General features: G+C 43.6%; 1 protein-coding gene across 9 annotated transcripts in view; it reads left to right on the forward strand.

Moving 5' to 3' along the window:
* Positions 1–17,835, forward strand: part of PDE1C (phosphodiesterase 1C) — a 548,714-nt gene that overhangs the window by 218,845 nt on the left and 312,034 nt on the right. The window contains exon 1 of one of the 9 annotated variants that reach the window (XM_045004981.1): positions 5,675–5,742. The exons of the other annotated variants lie outside the window; for them this stretch is intronic. Coding sequence (XP_044860916.1) covers positions 5,741–5,742 — 2 coding nt within the window. The 5' untranslated portion in view covers positions 5,675–5,740. Of the gene's footprint in view, positions 1–5,674; positions 5,743–17,835 lie in introns of those variants that run through there. 9 annotated transcript variants of the gene reach the window in all.

A 17,835-nucleotide genomic window follows, 5' to 3' on the forward strand; every position in this document is an offset into this window, starting at 1 on the left:
AACAAGCATCATTTTGTTATATGCTATTAGGAAAGTAGCTTGAGTGAACTACGGTAAACTCTGTGGTCTGATCTCTTCCTGTGAACAAGATACACAAAGAAAACTCTCCTGAACATTAAAGGGAGAGCACTCCCCTAATCTATAGAACCTTGTTGACCTACTTCCTGTAAACCCTTTGGAACAGATGTCACCGTGCCTCAGTGGGTCACAGCTGAGAATACCAAATTCAGGACAAACTGCTGATAAATAGGGCAGACCCGTCCCAAATAGGGTTGCCAACTTGGTAATATTTAAAAACCTGACACTCCAGCAGGAGTGCCGGAACCACCCTGTCCCACCTCTTCCCTCCGAGGCCTTGCCCCCATCCACTCCTCTTCCCCTTTCCCCCCGTTACTCTCTGCTTTTCCCCTCCCATCCCCCTGCCCAGGTCAGGAGGATCTCATCTATGGAGCCAGGCCTGGGAGCTGCAGCTGCCTGACAAAGGTAGGAGGCAGCTCCAGCTGAATAGGGGCTGGCGCGGGTGACGACCCAGTGCCTCCCCATCTCTCCTGTCCACAGTAACCGGACATTGGATGTCCAGTCAATAGATCTGACCGGACTTTCCAGTCAAAAACTGGGCACTTGACCACCCTAGCACCAAACTGGTGGTTATTCTTCAATAAGATATACCAAGCTGGTAATAAAAGTAAACTTCTGTTTCACCGCACTGGTTAACAAGAAGTCAGAAATGCAGTCTCCTTAGGTATCCCAGCCCTTGTTACTCCACCCAGACACTAAACTTAATGATGAGTGGTTATTTAAAATCAATTTAATCAAACAAAGTGGGGTTCTGATCCTGAGAGATCAGCCACACACGAAAGCCAATACATAACTCAGATCTTACCCAATAATCATGCTGTTGCCAATCCTTCAGTATCTTCTATCTAAAGGTTTATTTATAAAAGAAAAGGAAGAGGAGAGAGTTATAATGGTCAAGGAAAACAAATATATACACTCATTGCAAAGTTCTTGGATCAGGTTTGTAGCAATGATGGAAGAAACTGCTGACTTATAAAGTCTCTGGTAACTTCCAAAAGATTGGAAAGTCCTCAATCCATTGGTTGGAATGCTTCTTTTACTGTAAGTCTATAATCCTGAGATCAGAGCAGGAAAGAGAAGAGAAGCTTCCAGTTTTTTTTAAAAAATACCTTCTCCCATGTGGAGGGACTGCTCCCAGTCTTAGTTTGTGGAAAATTACAGGCACAAGATGGAATCCTGGGTCATATGAGCAAGTCACATGCCCTTGCATGCTTTGAGTCACAGAAGCAACCATAACCCATACTCTGGCTAAAAATGTCCCCAGGAAGGCTCATCGGGTGTGGAAAGACTTCTTCCATAGTCTATTGTGTGAGCAATAGTGTTCTTTAATGGGCCATCAACTTGAATAGTCCATTCATAATGTGCTGGCTAGACTGGATATAAACTGCCTGGTACATAGTCAATATTCATAACTTGATACAAAAATGATACATGCAAATTAAGAGGATAATAATATTTGATCGTCATGTAAGATACCAGTGAAAAAGTTACATACTTCATATAAGATTTGTTGCAATTATATAACACTGGTAGCAACAATGATGTGCATGGTCATGTTTTACTCATACAGTGTCATACTAGGGATCATTTTTTGTTCTGTATTTGTACAGCACCTAGCACAATAGCATCCTGGTTCATAACTGGGGCTCCTGGGTGCTACCACCATGCAAGTAAATAATAGTACATTCTGAGGCTGAGTTTTTATTTTAAAACCCACAATCCATTGTTTTAAAATACATCATCCTTTCAAACAATGAAAGTTGGTGGATGCTAACGAAAGCCATTCCTGAAATCTGGAGCCTACTAGCGCCGAACATTGCATAATTTTATTGTTGTTTTTATTTTTATTGTATTTCAGTAGCACCCACAAATCCCAACCAGAAAGGAAGCCCAGTTGTTGTAAAGTGCATTGTATGTGTGGGGCTTAGCCAGGTGATCTATGCCTACTTAAAATTATTAGAATTATGCAAAATGTAATTGTTTTTTTAAATTTCATTTTATGAGATTTTGCATGACTTTATTTTTTCTTTGCTGCAGTGCACAATTTCACATACACCTCAGAATTCTTTTGTTTAGAGTTTTGACAAAATGGCTATTTTTTGCCTCGGGGCATAATATCAAAGGAAAACAGAAATACCTAACTATTTTTAAACATCAGGCTCCAGCCGTGAACATCTTGGGACATCTTTGAAACAAGGCTGTGGCCTCCAGAAAGGTGAGAATTCACTCTCTTCCTAGGAATGCCTTTCTCTATAATTGCCTGGTCACTCATGACACTCTTGCGTGCTCATCACCTTATTGGAACATTTGCTGAGAAATTACAGGTTTTTTCCCCCCAGCATCACTTTCTGGTAGTAGGCACTTCAAATTAGCAGATATGAGGTTTTGCTGAAGCATCCATTTCTATATCTCCCTGTCTTCCAGTTGGGTAGGTATTCTTAGGTCTTATGTTTCCCCCTAGCTTTCATTTTGCTTTCTTCCTGGGAAGATTGCATATTCTCAGATAAACAATGCTTTTTAACATTGTACCCATCATCTCACTTCACCACAAAGAAAACTGTCCAGGATGGCCAGTCTTTCTTTTCTGTGGAAAAAATGTTGAGTCTGAAATGTCATGCAAAAGTTATTTCACATTTTGTTTTGAATTGGCATGAAAAATATTCACCGCTTAATGGAAAAAATGAAAAGGCAGATTAGGGAGGAAAGATGCATGCATGAAATGACTCCAAAAAGAGTGGAGAAGCAGCTTTACATGTAAACACTTGCCAAAGGGGGTCAGGATTGCTCTTGTGCACCACTTTAGTTCTGCCCAGCTTGTTCAGCGAGGAAGGTGAAGCATCTTGTGCATCTTCCCAGCCTGATAAAAACACTTGGGAAATGGTTTCATGTTATAGACCTAATGGTTCAAATTGATCCCGGTGTAACTCCATGGAAGCAAATGTTTTTATATCAGGGATGAATTTGGAACTCGAGGGAAGGTAATGGAATTACACCTGGGTTGAATTTGGACCAGAGTCTTTAGCAAGCAGTCTATAATTGTGTTGGGAATGGAGATTTGTGAATGCACAATATTGTTTACTAATGTTGACCTCATCCATAAATAGCCAGTGGATAATAGTTACAATACTTGTAACTCTTCCTACTCCCTAAGCTGTACTGCAATAATAAAAGGCATGTTTTGTTATAGGAGCGAAGACTTGGTACATTGACAAATCTTCTCTGTCTAGAGGGAAATGGACTAGAATTATGAGGACCTGGCAGTGTATGATGTATTGTGATATGAAATCTGTCTGAATGCGAGGGCCATGGTGAACCTCCAATACAATCAGAAGCCAAGAATTTACTACTATTTGTTTTCCAAGTTGTAGCTGATTTTTGTAGATTTATTATCAAATAAATGAAGGGATTATCTGCATAACAGGCAGGGCCGGCTCCAGGCACCAGCTGAGCAAGCTCGTGCTTGGGGCGGCAGATTCTATGAGGCGGCATTCTGCCCAAACCTAGGGTGACACGGACGCTTTTTTTTTTTTGCTGCTCTGGCCACCCTGTAGGGGGTGGAGGAGGGGAGCGCCCTGCAGCAAACTCGGCAGGGCAGCCCGCGTCCTTCCCTCCCCACCGACTGGAGCGGCACGGAGCCCTCCTGGCAGGCGGTGCGGCGGTCGGGGCCGCGTGGTGAGCACCCTGCTGAAGTGCTGGCCTCCCCCCTTCTCTCTCTCCCCCCCGCCTCCACTAGACCGGGCGTGCACTCTGCAGCACAGGGAGTCCCCTGGCTCCGGCCACCCTGTAGGGTTTTTTGTTTTGTGTTTCTCCTGCTTTGCCGGCTGCGCCATTATATCTTCCCCCCCACACACTTTGCCGCTCCAGCTGCGCCGGTTTTGTTTTGTCCCCTCCCCCGCTTTGCCGCTCCAGCCGCGCCGTGTTCCCGCCCCGCTTTGCCGCTCCAGCCGCGCCGTGTTCCCGCCCCGCTTTGCCGCTCCAGCCGCGCCGTGTTCCCGCCCCGCTTTGCCGCTCCAGCCGCGCCGTGTTCCCGCCCCGCTTTGCCGCTCCAGCCGCGCCGTGTTCCCGCCCCGCTTTGCCGCTCCAGCTGCGCCGCAGGTGTTTTTTTCCCACCTGCTTTGCCGCTCCAGCCGCGCCAGTTTTTTGTTTTGTTCTCCCCCCCCACACACACACACTTTGTTGCTCCGGCAACACTGTGGTTCCCCCCCCTTTTGCTTTGCTGCTCTGATGCCGCCCCCCCTTTTTTTGTTGTTGCTTGGGGCGGCAAAAAAAGCCAGAGCCGGCCCTGATAACAGGTAGGACATTTTATTTCATTTAAATAAAGACTGTGAACCAGCTGGTATAAATGCATGTAGTTATACTGAAATCAATGGCCAAATCCTCAGCTGATGGCACAGCTCCATTTACACCGGCAAAAGATCTAGCACTGTGTATCATTTTCAACATTTCTTTTATTTGAGGACCATCAGCCATTGAGCATCTTAAAAAAAAGTTTGAGTCACATTTAAGCTGCAAGGGAGGTCTCATTTTTTTAAATAAACAAAAAGATGTAAAAGAATGAAGTTGTGTATCATTTAATTCAAAGGTGCGTCAGTGGGGGAACTGATCTTTAATGGTTATCACTTGGAAAGAATATCACCTGCCAACTGGCAAACAGAGATGAAGATCAATTTGCAGAAATCTAAGGGTGCTTGACCATTGATGTGCCAGTGTCTCCGTGGAATTATAATATAAATTCATTCAGCAAACCAGAGCACTGAGGCATAAGTCAACTGCAAGTTTTTAATCTAAGGTGTGCCCCTCTGTCTTCCTCCCTAGTTATTTGCTAGTCAAACCCAGCATTTTAAAGTCGAGCTGCCAAATTTGGAAGCCTAGTCATGTCAAATACTGAAACGTTTTTGTGAACTGTTTTTATTAGTTGCAGATTTAATGTTGTTAGTGCCAGGTAGTTTTACTACTGGGTTCTTATTTCTTCATTTATTTTTACAATCTGACTATAGCTGATGTTTTTACTGAAAAATCTCAAAGCTTTATATAGAGGAGAGAGAAATCTGTCCAAGATGAAATAATGGTACAACATCACAGGTTTTGTATGGCATATTATAGTACAATACAGATGTTTTGGACAAAGTAAGTGAAACAAGAAAAATAACTAGAGATCTATGAGTTTGTTTTCTTTGTTTGCAAAGTGTTCTTGTAAACAATGAATCTGAGTCTGCTTCAGTGAAGTAAACAGGGTTTTTTCCCCCATTTAATTCAATAGAAACAGCATCGTGCTTTATTTTTGTTTTGTGTCCCAGTGGTTTACAAAAGCTAAGTTTCCCTTTGATTTTGTGTTTTGTTATTAAAATGACTTTTAGCTCTACAGAGCATTTAAATGCATTTTCTCAATTCTAGGCATCCATTTTTAGTTGTGTATTGATTTTATAGAAATTACATGCAGAGCAGAGTTTGAATTGGGACTCAACCTTAGGAGTCGCATAAGTGCATTTTATACTATTCCCTTGATGAGAGCATAAATGAATAGAATGGATTTTTAAGATACAAATTCTAGAGGGGGAGGGAGGAGGAGGAGTGGAAGAGAGAGAGACAGGGATGCCTGCCATGAAAAGGAACCTTTCCTGCCTAGAAAAATGGCTTGGAAGAACCTAGCAAGGGTTGAAAAATGTAAAAGTTAGCAGACACAAGACTACTACACAGGGGACCTTCTGAGAGCATGGTGGCTTTCGTGTAACTTTATGGAAGCATGGGTGGCAAGTTTGTAGAAATTTTGGTGGTGCCCAGAGCCCGCCTCCTAACTCCGCCCCCCCAAACTCCGCCCCCACCTGCCTAAGGCTCTGGGAGGGGGCTCGGCGGGGGAGGTCTGGGGTGCAGATCCTGGGCTGGGGATTAGGGTGCAGGAGAGGTGCAGGGTGCAGGCTTTGGGATGGAGTTTGGGTGCTGGGTGCAGGCTCTGGGCTGGGGCAGGGGTGGGTGTGCAGGAGGGGGTGAAGGGTGCAGGCTTTGGGAGGGAGTTTGAGGTTGGGAAGGGGTGTGTGGGAAGGTGTGTGCACCTTCTGGGGAGGGAGTTTGGGGATAGGAGGGAGTGCAGGGTGAGGGCTGTGGGGCTGAGGATGAGGGGTTCATGATGTGGGGGGGGGCTCAGGGCTGGGGCAGGGGATTAGGGTGTGAGGGGATGAGGGTTCTGGCTGGGGATGAGGGGTTCATGCTGTGGGGGGCTCAGGGCTGGGGTTGAGGATTAGGGTGCGGGGGGATGAGGGCTCCGGCTGGGGATGAGGATTAGGGTGCGGGGGGATGAGGGCTCTGGCTGGGGATGAGGATTAGGGTGCGGGGGGATGAGGGCTCTGGCTGGGGTTGAGGATTAGGGTGCGGGGGGATGAGGGCTCCGGCTGGGGCTGAGGATTAGGGTGCGGGGGGATGGGGGCTCTGGCTGGGGATGAGGATTAGGGTGCGGGGGGATGAGGGCTGTGGCTGGGGCTGAGGGTTTGGGGCATTGGAGAGGCTCAGGGTAAGGGCAGCCTGCCTTGCCAGTACTGGCGGAGGGCAGGCACTAGGACCCTGCGGCAGCAGACAGCCGATCTCTGACAGCTCCAGCAGGCAGGGGAGAGGCGCGCCTGCTTTTTGTCAGGCAGGGATGCGGCGCGGTGGGGGGGACACGCGGGGGGGGGCGGGGCCCGATCCAGGCAGGGCCGGGGGAGAGACCTAGCTCCAAATATTGCTGGAGCAGGGCACCCGGCCCTGAATATTCCTGGAGCCCGGGCACCGCAGGTGTATATAACCTGCCGCCTATGTGGAAGTACAGCATAACAACTAAAAAAAAATAATTATCCACAATTGTCACAGCGTTGTTACCACAAGCATTGGTATAAGCATTTTAAACATAAGGAAATATTGTGCTAAATCAGATATCACAGCAGGTAAAAATTGACTTTATTGTTTTTAGTGATGGCAACTGTATTTCAATGAAAGGGACTTCTTCCGTTCCACCAAGAAATGATCACTACTTTGCTATTTTATAACATCATCTGTAACCAGTTAGACATTTGGAGGGCCAACGGGTAAAGCAGTCTTTAAAAGTCCTGAACTTCTGCAGTTAACAATGACCCCCTAGCAGTCTCTGAGGACAGATGGGGGAAAGTTTTGAAAGGCACACATGCTAGTTAGAAATTCAACAGGAGTTGGGCACCTAATTGCCCTTTGTGCCTTTGAAAATTATCTCCTTGGTGACTAAAGGTAGGTTCCTAAACCCATATTTAGGACCTAAATAAGTGGCAGAGGAAAGAAGACACACCTACAGCAAGCAACTATAGTATGGTTGAGATAGCAAAGAAGATAAATCGTTCCATAGCCCCCCCTGCTTCAGCGTCCAGAGAGAGAGAGAGAGGAGATATTGTGTCAAAAGGAGTCTGAAAGCTTCACAGCACACAGAGCCTCCCTCTCTGTCCTGCTTCAGTGAAGTAGTTAGATGAAGTCAACACTGTACCCTCACCTAGTTTACCTTTCAGTAAAACCTACAGTGCCTTGTCTCCAATAGTGTTTTACAATGGGATAGTTATTTGTCCCACTGTAATCTCCCCTTCTCCTCCCCCCACACACCTTTTTTGCAGGGAAGTTAAAGCCTCAGATGCTTTGTCTTTTCTCCAGAGTCCTTCTGTGGAGTGAAGAGATGGGAAAGAGCCAGCTGAATAGTTACAGTAAACCCACTGAACAAAAATAGGTCTTTGGATGCAGTTGGTGGAGCTGCTTGGGGATCGCTCAGATGAGTGTTGTCTTAGGGTCAGTGTTTGATTTGTGGTGAATTGGGAACAATGTACTCTAGCATTTTTTTTTGCCAGAAGTTCCCCTATTTATGAGCACTGTCGATTTTATTGCTGCAAGAGTGAGAGGGAACTGCAATATCCAAAGGGCAAACGTATTCTCCCTTCAATATACACACAACCCTCATTCATTCTAAAAATAATATTTTAAAGAGAGAAACAAGTTGTTCTTACTCTTCAGGTTTTTGCAAATATGATACACTCTATTACTTAATGCATATTTTTATGTTGGGTAATCACCCTTTTGTTAATTTCCCCCCCTCTAAATGTGCTAGTTAGGAAAATGGGGGACAGGCAGTGTAGAAGCGTCATGTTCGAGGGAAAATCATGTATTTTATATTGTTGGAGATTTTAATGGAATTCACAGGAACTTTTTTTAAATAACAGGATGACATGATTTCACATATGATGCCACCAATAACAGGAAGCGACAAAGAAGGAATTTCCAGAGCCTTCCAATTCTGTTGGGTTTTGAGGGCAAGAACAAGTGCAACTCTTGTAGGGTGACAGACATCCCTTATTTTAAAGGAAGTCTCTTATGTGGTGCCTAATACCCCATTTCCCATATCAAGACAATACTAGGCTGCACTGTGTCCTGTATTTTGGCATTTTCTGCAGGACGCTATACACTGTCCAGTTAAAAGCTGATGATTTTTCTACCACAAGAAAAGCTTTATGGAGTGTTGCCTTTTAAATCAAGCTTTGTCCTTTAAAGTGAAGTTGTATGAAAAATATTTTCTTGAAATGTTGACCTTATCTGCCTGCTTATTATTCTTTGTACGCGGAGATGTGAATCTGTTAGATAAATCTTTGCATTAATGGGGACTACAGTAGCACTGCCTGGAGAAAGGCAATTGCCCTGAAATCTTCCCAGTACAGTTCTGCCAATGCCCTTCTAGTCTGACCCGCCACCCCCTTGTTGTTGCAGTCCGGGGGGGCCTCTTAAGCAAAAATTGCTAAACATGCCAAAGTAAACAGTAATTTCTATACACTGTCCTCAGGCAGCCAAACTCCTATTCAATTGTCACCAAAGATGGGTAGGTAGCATTTAAACCCATGCCTCTATGATAGATTGATGCATTAATTAACTTGCTATTTCACCTCTTTGCCTGAGTTAATGTATTGCTTGCAAAACATGGGCTCAGCCATTGATAACAGAATGGATGCATATGAAAATCTGAAATAGAAATTGTAACATTATTGGAAGCCACAGGTGGCACAGGTAAGGGTAAGTGCTGAACAGTGTTATCAATTCTATTTAAATGAATATAACAAGCAATTTGTTCTTGAAAGAAATGCTCATTTTTAGCAGGGATGCATTTCTTTTTTGATGCTGCAGAGCATATCACCAATGAACTCTGTGGTGCCTGAATATTCTCTGGTTAGGAATAATTTTTTCCCTGTACATTATATCCACTCAGGCAAACAAAACATTGTGTGGTGCCAAAATATTATAGAAATTAGAATTGAGTCATTGGCATCATTTTATTTAATGCAAATGGTATAAATAAAATGCAAATACATGTACCAGCAGATACCTATTGAAATGAAGGGCATTTCCACTGTGCACAAAGAAATGTCCAAATATCTCTGATATCACCATGTCTGCAACATTCTTTTTCACCGTCTCTTCTAACATTCTTATACATCACATCATCTTCTCTTGTCTTGATTATTCCATCTCCTTTCTCTCTAGTTCCCCATGACTCAGCCCTTCAGACATGAAGATTAGCAGAATGCTGCTACCTGCCTTTTCATAACTGCAAAGAACCATGATTACATCAGGCAGGGGCGGCTCTAGCCATTTCGCCGCTCCAAGCACGGCAGCACGCCGCGGCGGGGTGCTCTGCCGGTCGCTGGTCCCGCGGCTCCGGCAGACCTCCCGCAGACGTGCCTGCGGAAGGTCCGCTGGTCCCGCAGCTCCGGCAGACCTCCTGCAGGGCGTGCCTGCGGGAGGTCCACTGGAGCCGCGGGACCAGCGGACCCTCCACAGGCACGCCTGCAGGAGGTCCACCGGAGCCACCTGCTGCCCTCCCGGTGACCGGCAGAGCGCCCCCCGCGGCATGCCGCCCCAAGCACGCGCTTGGCATGCTGGGGCCTGGAGCCGTCCCTGCGGGCAGGGACAAATCTTAGAAAAATAGGACTGTCTGGCTTAAAACCAGTTGAATGGCCTGCTTAACAGCAGTTGTATGCAGTGTTATAACCGTGTCTATCCCAGGATATTAGAGAGACTGAGTGAGGTAATATCTTTTATTAGACCAACATGTTGGTGAGAGACAAGCCTTTGAGCTTACACAGAACTGAAGAAGAGCTCTGTGTAAGTTCAAAATCTTTTCTCTCTTGCCAACAGAAGCTGGTCCAGTAAAAGATATTACCTCATCCACCTTGTGTCTCTAACTGCAGCTGGGCCATCGGTCTCCTATTGGTGAAAAAACCTCCCCCTCTTTAGCTCTTACCAACTGCAACAGTCTTGTTACCTTTCTGTGCCTCTAGTCTACAACATCTGTTTTCATCTATCTCCTTGGCTACACAAATAACAGAGCTGGTCAGGAATTTTTCTTCTAAATATTTTTGATATCAAATATTTCTGCAAAATTAAATTTTTCTATAAGGAAAAATGTAGGAAAATGTACAAAAGTGTAGATTTTTGTCTAGATGTTTTGATTTTTCCAATGGAAATTCAAAGCAAAATATTTTTGTCTTGGATTGGGTTGACCTGAATTGAAACATTTCTGTTTGTCAAACCTAACTGAAATGATTTTTGGGGGTCAGTTTGACATTAATCTGCATCCGCCTATGCCGTCACAATGTCTTATAGTTTGGGTGCTTCATGACACCATGGGCCAGGCTCCCTGGCTGTGTTACATCTCCTGTGATGCACCCTGGTCTGTCCTCTGACTGCATTACTGCAATGCATTATGGGAGTCCCATGACAGTCAATGCCCTGATTCTGCAAACCCTCTTGTATATGGTTAACATTGAGCATGTTAATAGTTCCATTGTAATCAATGGGAATTCTTCCATACCTAAAATAATGTAATCATATGCCTATGTGTTTGCAGGATCAGGCCTAAATTTGCAATAAATATATTCACAATGAATATTTCCACCAACTTTAATTTCTCAACTAATCTCGCTATATTTTTGCTATATACTCTCTCCATTCATTACATTAATGGGACTGATTCTCAGCACTGAATAACTCCCTGCGTTTGAAGGTTATAAATTCACTCTCTGGTGAAGCAAAGATTAGAAAAACTATGAGGGCAATTTTGAGTTTTAACTACACATGTTTTTTCTCAAGTTCGCCTTAGATTTAAATCAATGGAGGAAAATCTGTGGTCTAGTCTCTGCATTTAGGAAGACTTTTTGATATTTATCCTTCCTGTGCCCACGTACTAGATCATGTGATAACCGTGAAATCCAAAGAATAGAAGATAGTTTTAGTATTGCTACCTGTGTGAGTGTTAACCTTCAGCTTGTCTGGGACTGGAAATGGCTCTTTGTGATGGAAAATGTGTTTATTTTGACTTGATTTCTACAGCTGGTCTTTTGAGGGCACTATTATATGTGGGTTAGAAGTTGATTGGTTTTTAAAACAAGGGTAACATCTGGGGGGGATGCATCTAATGTAACTTTAAAAACTGAAGACATGCTGATTTCTTTCATATCCAATTGCTTTCAACAATTTGTTGCTTCAAGTGACTGATTTTTGACCAGGGGTGCATAACAATATTCTTTTCTAAAGCACCAGGGTTGTATTGAATGATACTGAAGATTTATGGTAATTTAAAAATCTGTTTAGTGCATACTTTAAAATCGAGTGTTTATATTTTAGTGTTGCTGCAAAGCAGTGAATGATGCCCAGCAATGGTTGCAGTTGTTCTTTTATTATAAGAGCAGGTGCTGTTTATGATACACATTTGGCATCTTGAATAGTAAAATGAATTCCACAATGCATGTTTTTCTTATTAAAGAAAACTCATTATTTGTTGTTTCACAATACTATTGTTCAAAGACATCTAAATAATCAAACATACAGAAAATTTGCTTCTTAGGTTGAGCTTTTAGTTGGATTTTTTCCCCCTTTCCTTCATTAATAGCTTCTGTATAGGTTCGCATGATGCATCAGTCTCCTATTATGTTACTGTTATTTCAATTTATATTTAAAGTATGCAGAAGTGTTCTATAAAAGCAGCAAAGAATCCTGTGGCACCTTATAGACTAACAGACGTTAGAGCCAGACTAACACGGCTACCCCTCTGATACTTGACAGAAGTGTTCTAGGTGCTTCACAGAAATATATAAAAAGAAAAGTTCCTTGCTTCAAAAATCTTATCTATTATGCATGTGAGTAACTTCACTCCCATGAACAGTCCTATTTAAGTCAAAGAGAGTGCACACTGCATTGAGTAGCATCTTTGATAAGAAGCCTTTGCAGGATTGGGGCCTATTGCAGTGTATATGGAGAATTATAATTTCGGATCTGGAATTATAGTTACATACTGTAGTTGTTACAACAGAAACAACTATGTTTAGAATGTTTAGAATGATTTGACAGCTCTGCAGTTTCTAGTCCATATTTTTAAAATGTTTTAAGTTGTTTTTTTGTTTTGTTTTTTTAATGTAGACCATTTATTTCTTTCTGTACCAGATGAGGGCAAAAAGACGCACTCAAGCAACTACACCTTTTAGGTATTTCAGCACTGTAACTTGGAGGTCTAGTCCTGTAAGGTCCTGAGTGTCTCCTAATGCCTGACGACTTCCAAGCATTTTGCAAGAGCTCCTCAGTACCTTCTAAGATGGGACACGAGGGGCTTGTCTTCACTACTAGAGTAAGTTATTCTACTCCAGCTACGTAAATTACGTAGCTGGAGTCGACATAGCTTAGGTTGACTTACCTGGTGTCTTCACTGTGCTGCATCGATGGGAGATGCTCTCCGGTCAATTTCCTTTACTCTTCGCGGAGAGATGGAATACCGGGGTCAACTGGAGAGTGCTCTGCCGTCGATTTAGCGGGTCTTCACTAGACCCGCTAAATCGACACCCGCTGCAAGCAGCAACGTCAATCTCCCCCGTAGTGAAGAGAAGCCCTAGGTCAGTGGGTAATGAAGCCTCTGCTTTGATGGCCTTGATAGGGTGTGGAATTCATTCCTCAATATTAACATGAAGGGCTAGCAGCCCCAAATAGGTACCCAGCATTTCCGGTGAGTATTTTTAGCAGGCTAGCTCAATCAAAGCTAGCACGAATGTTTCCTGGGAATCAGACCTCCAGCTTGAAGCATAGACATACCCTGAGTTTATTGCCTGTAGGCCACTGCAATATTTTGGAGTGAAAATTTACAATAATTTCTGAGACCAGTTGCTTTGGATCATGTATTGCTCTCAGCTACATGCTTAACTCTCACTGACATCACAAGGAATCTCTCAGAAGATTGAGAGTAATCTATAGTCCCTGGACTGTGTCCACGGCTGGAACCCAGAGAAATTTAGCACAAGAGTTTAAAATGAGTGAGCGCCACAAGATCAAGTGTTTTGCAAAGTTGATGGGTGGTATTATGTATCATTCCATGGAACAGGTAACTCATGGCTTCAATTCTGTCTTAGCAGGTATTGCCCATTTTATTCCATGCTCAGGCTTCCGCGGACTTGAAAAGGATTTTTCCCAGGCCTTAAATACTTGTTTATAGATCCATGTTTATAAATAAGGCTGCTTTTTCTGCTTCTGCTTAGTCATTATTTTTTAGATTTTGTACTGTTTAATCATAGGCCCTATCATCCTGCTTAATTTTGATAGGACTTTCTGGGGTTTTATTCTTTCATTCTATAAAAGAAGAGGAGAAGATTAGGAGAGTGGGAGGAGATTAAAGGCTGGAGAAATGGCACTTCGGGTTCACAGAAGGAGTCAAGTAGATATTGTGCTACATTTTCCCCTAACTTGTTTGGAAAGTGTACAGAATGTTTTGATGAGAAAACTCAGCCTGTGGGACGTTAAATAGGACCTTTGCAGAGAGAGATAAGGCAGGCTGCTTCTTTACAGGAGTCTTTGCTTGTGTTCTACCCAGAAATCTCAGCTAAATTAATATTTTGTCTGAATGCTTTGTTGTTGACACCATTATTTGAACTCCAGATGTTCTAAGTCTGGCTACTTTTACTTAATTCTGATGCCTATGAAATCAACTCTTCTTATTTAAAAAAAAAAACAACTAAAATATTTCATACACTTCAAACTAATATTAAAAACTTTCTAAAGCAGGGCTTGAGTAAGGCAATCTGGTGTCCTGGGGGCGCCATGACATGGGGCCCCATGTGGTTCCATCCTCACAGCCTCAGTCCTGCACTGTGACCCTCCGCCCCACCTTATGGAGGTGCAGGGGTCCTCCTTCCCCGCCCAAAAAGGCAGAGGCAGCAGGACAAGGCCTCCACTTATCTCTGGGTGTGTTAACAGGAGCTCCATCTTTCCCCCTCTACTCTGACAGGAAGGGATGGCAACATAGGCTCCCTAACAGCTGAACTTGTCTGCCTGAGTGAATGAGCTGGGTTTGCTGCACTCTTCTTCTCATGCCACACACAGTGTCTTCTGTTTTGATGGTCGGGGTCTCTAGAATGGTGGGTCTTGAAGTTAACACATGACTCAGAATTGGAGCTATGCCTTAATCTAGCAGCTATGGCTTAGTAGGGTGCTGATCTAAGGCCCTGTATGGGATGCGAGATAACATACCTTTCATATTCATTTTTAAATGTTAGTTTTCTAGAGTGTGAGAATACATGGTAAGGGCTGGGTCCCACCAAATGCTGACCACCCCCATGAGGATTGAACTGGCCATAAATTTAGTGATAAAACAAATACGTAAAGAAATGCAGAAGATAACCACAGTTGAAGGTTCCGCACAGCTTGTAAGACTGAGCTCCTTGCTTTGATTTCAGACCTAATCCTGTAGTCAACTTTTGAAGTCAGGGAAAAATAAGGGGCAAAACAAAAATCAAACACATTGCTATGAAAGTGCTAAATCAATTAATTGGCCCAGTCTTGTGAACAGTTACTGCCAGGTTTAATCCCAGTTGACTTCAATGAGACTATGTCCAGTATTCCGTGTTATACCTGGTATTCATTTTTCCAGGATCAGAGGCTATGGGGAATAAGTAGACTACAACATACATAGGAAACAAACACAACAGATTCAGGAAATTAATCTTTCTGTAATAAATTATTTTTGTGCAAATACATTCATGAATGTTTGCATTCTGCCAAACAAATTGAAAGAGAACTCACTCTTACGTTTCTGCAAAAATCGGAAGTGTGGCAGCTACTAAAATTGATGGTTTTAAGAAATCGCTCTGTATCTGTTCATGTTTACCTAGACACTAATCTCAGCAGAATAAATCTGAGCATCAGATATAATCAATTGCTTGTATTATTTGTATGCAATCAGTTTTCTTTTGGATTATGTAATCTCTTCTCTGTTGAAAATAGAAAATGTATTCCCTTCCTTTTTCTCCTCATAGCGTACTCAGAAGATGGAATGTTGCTGTAAAATGTTATTTCTCAGCTCTGATTAAAAGTATGAGTCACAATTTGTCAGGCTGTGTGGGTTATTATTGCTCAGCCAAACCATTTCAGGGCAGATTATACTGAACCGTGTAGATGCTAAAATAAAGTTAGAGCTGATAAAAAGTGGAATTTGCCTCTTTTCTCCCCTTCCCTACATCCTCCCTGCAAAATTTAAAAAAAAATCTGCTGCAAGGTGCCTCTGGATATCTATACATTGATGCCACAAAACAGTCATTAGAGAGGATATTGATTCAACATGATTGGTTAACAAAGTGCATGCTTGAGCCACTTCATGTTTCCTGCAGTGTAGTTATTATACTTCAAGCAGATTAGTGCATCTTAAATTTGAATTAGGATTTTAAATAGTGAGCATGATTGATTCAACTTTTATGCGTAGATGGTGATTTCACGCAGCATGAAATTATGAAGTGTTAAATTACTGCCAAGATACAGAATGCAGTATAAGCAGCTTGGCTTTTGGTAGTAAGCTCTTATGCATTCCCAATTCCAAACACCTAGTTAATTGACACACTGGGCCCAAATTATGCTTATGTTTTCAGAGGGTGCATTTTTAAATTAAGAGTTCTCAAAGTGTCCATTGTGGCAGCATGTTAATTATTTAATGTATTATTAAACCTCATAATTTAGTGGGGTTGATAAACCAATCAGATATGTGTAATATTTCAATATTCAGTTAAGAGTGGTTTATTAATATATTTTAAAAAGTCAAAGGTGAAAACTTACACGACAAGAATGTGATGCACTTTAATGCTGTTGAGTAAAAAGTCTCTAACTGTAAAAGGACTAGTAAAATGTTTCCTACTGTATCTCTTCTTTGTCAATATCTGTAACTGAGTGGAAGACTAAAACTGTGTCAGATGAAAAAGAAAAGTTAATCAGTAAGGATCTTTGAAAGGGTGTGTGTGTGTGTGTGTGTGTGTGTGAAGGTTGCCTAACCCTTTCTATTATAAGAAGACCCCATTTTCAATTGCTTATTACTTTGCAAACTTTAACGGTTCCAGTTGCAAAGTTAAACATGCAAATATGAAGAAATGTCAGTATTACGGTTGTCCTTACAACATTTTCCTTGTACTTCCTTCACTGTCCATAGCCCCTTGTTGTGCTTTGTATGCTTTCCAGGGCAGGGACCATCTTCTTGTTCTGTGTTTGTACAACACTTAGCCCCGGTCCATGACTAGGGCATATAGGGGCTATGGTAATACAAGTAATTAATAATTATTAATACAGCCATCTTGTTGGAAGGCAGTGTGGCCTGGGACTCAGGAGAAGTGGGTTCTGTTCCTTGCTTTGCCCATGACCTTGGGCAAGTTACTTTACCACCTGTGTCTCAATTTTCTCATCTGTAAAATAGAGCTATACTTACCTCTGTAAACCACTTAATCTGTGGCTGAAAAGCATTGCAGTAGAACCCCTAGTCCAGAGGTTCTCACAACAAATTTTTTGGTGGCCTCAGAGTATGGCCACCAACTCTCACTGGTGGCCGCGCTGACACTTTTTCCTAAAATACATAATTAAATATGCACAGATACACATCCAAATCATTGTAATTTATATTTGTAGGGTTTTTTGGCAGACTCAATAATAAAAATAATGCTGCCTCCCCCGTTGGGAGTGATTATTTGTATATTTGGTAATATTAGGGTGACCAGGTGTCCGGTTTTTGACTGGAAAAACCCATTGAAAAGGGACCCTCGCGGCTCCGGTAGGCACTGCCAGACGAACCAGTCGGTGGTGCTGCTGAGCTAAGGCAGGCTAGTCCCCGTCTGTACTGGCACCACGCTGCACCCTGGATGCAGCCAGCAGGTCTGGCTCCTAGATGGGGAGGGCTGTGGGGCTCTGTGCGCTGCTCCCCCACCCCTGAGCACCAGCTCCGCACTCCCATTGGCCGGGAACCGCAGCCAATGGGAGCTGTGGGGGCGGTGCCTGCGGGTGAGAGGAGTGCACTGAGCCACCTGCCGTGCCTTGCCCTAGGAGCCTGACCTTCTGGCCACTTCTGGGGTGCAGTGTGGAGTCAGGACTGGCAGGCAGCCTGCCTTAGCCCCCTGCTGCGCCGTTGACTGGGAGCCTCTGGAGGTAAGCCCGAGCACCAACCCCCTGGCCCAGCCCTGAGCCCCCCACCAAACCTGGAGCCCCCTCCTGCACCCCAAACCCCTCATAACCAGCCCCACTCCAGAGCCTGCACCCTCAGCCAGAGCCCTCACCTCTCCCTGCACCCCAACCCCCTGCCTCAACTGGCAGCCCTCTCCCATACCCCAAACCCCTCATCCCTGGCCCCACCCCAGAGTCTGCACCCCCAGACAGTCCTCACCCCTTCTTGCACCCCTGCTCCATGCCATGCAGCTGGGATGGGGATCAGCACCAGGGGGTGGG

This window comes from Mauremys mutica, chromosome 2 (genome assembly GCF_020497125.1).
Source record: "Mauremys mutica isolate MM-2020 ecotype Southern chromosome 2, ASM2049712v1, whole genome shotgun sequence".
NCBI lineage: Eukaryota > Metazoa > Chordata > Testudines > Geoemydidae > Mauremys > Mauremys mutica.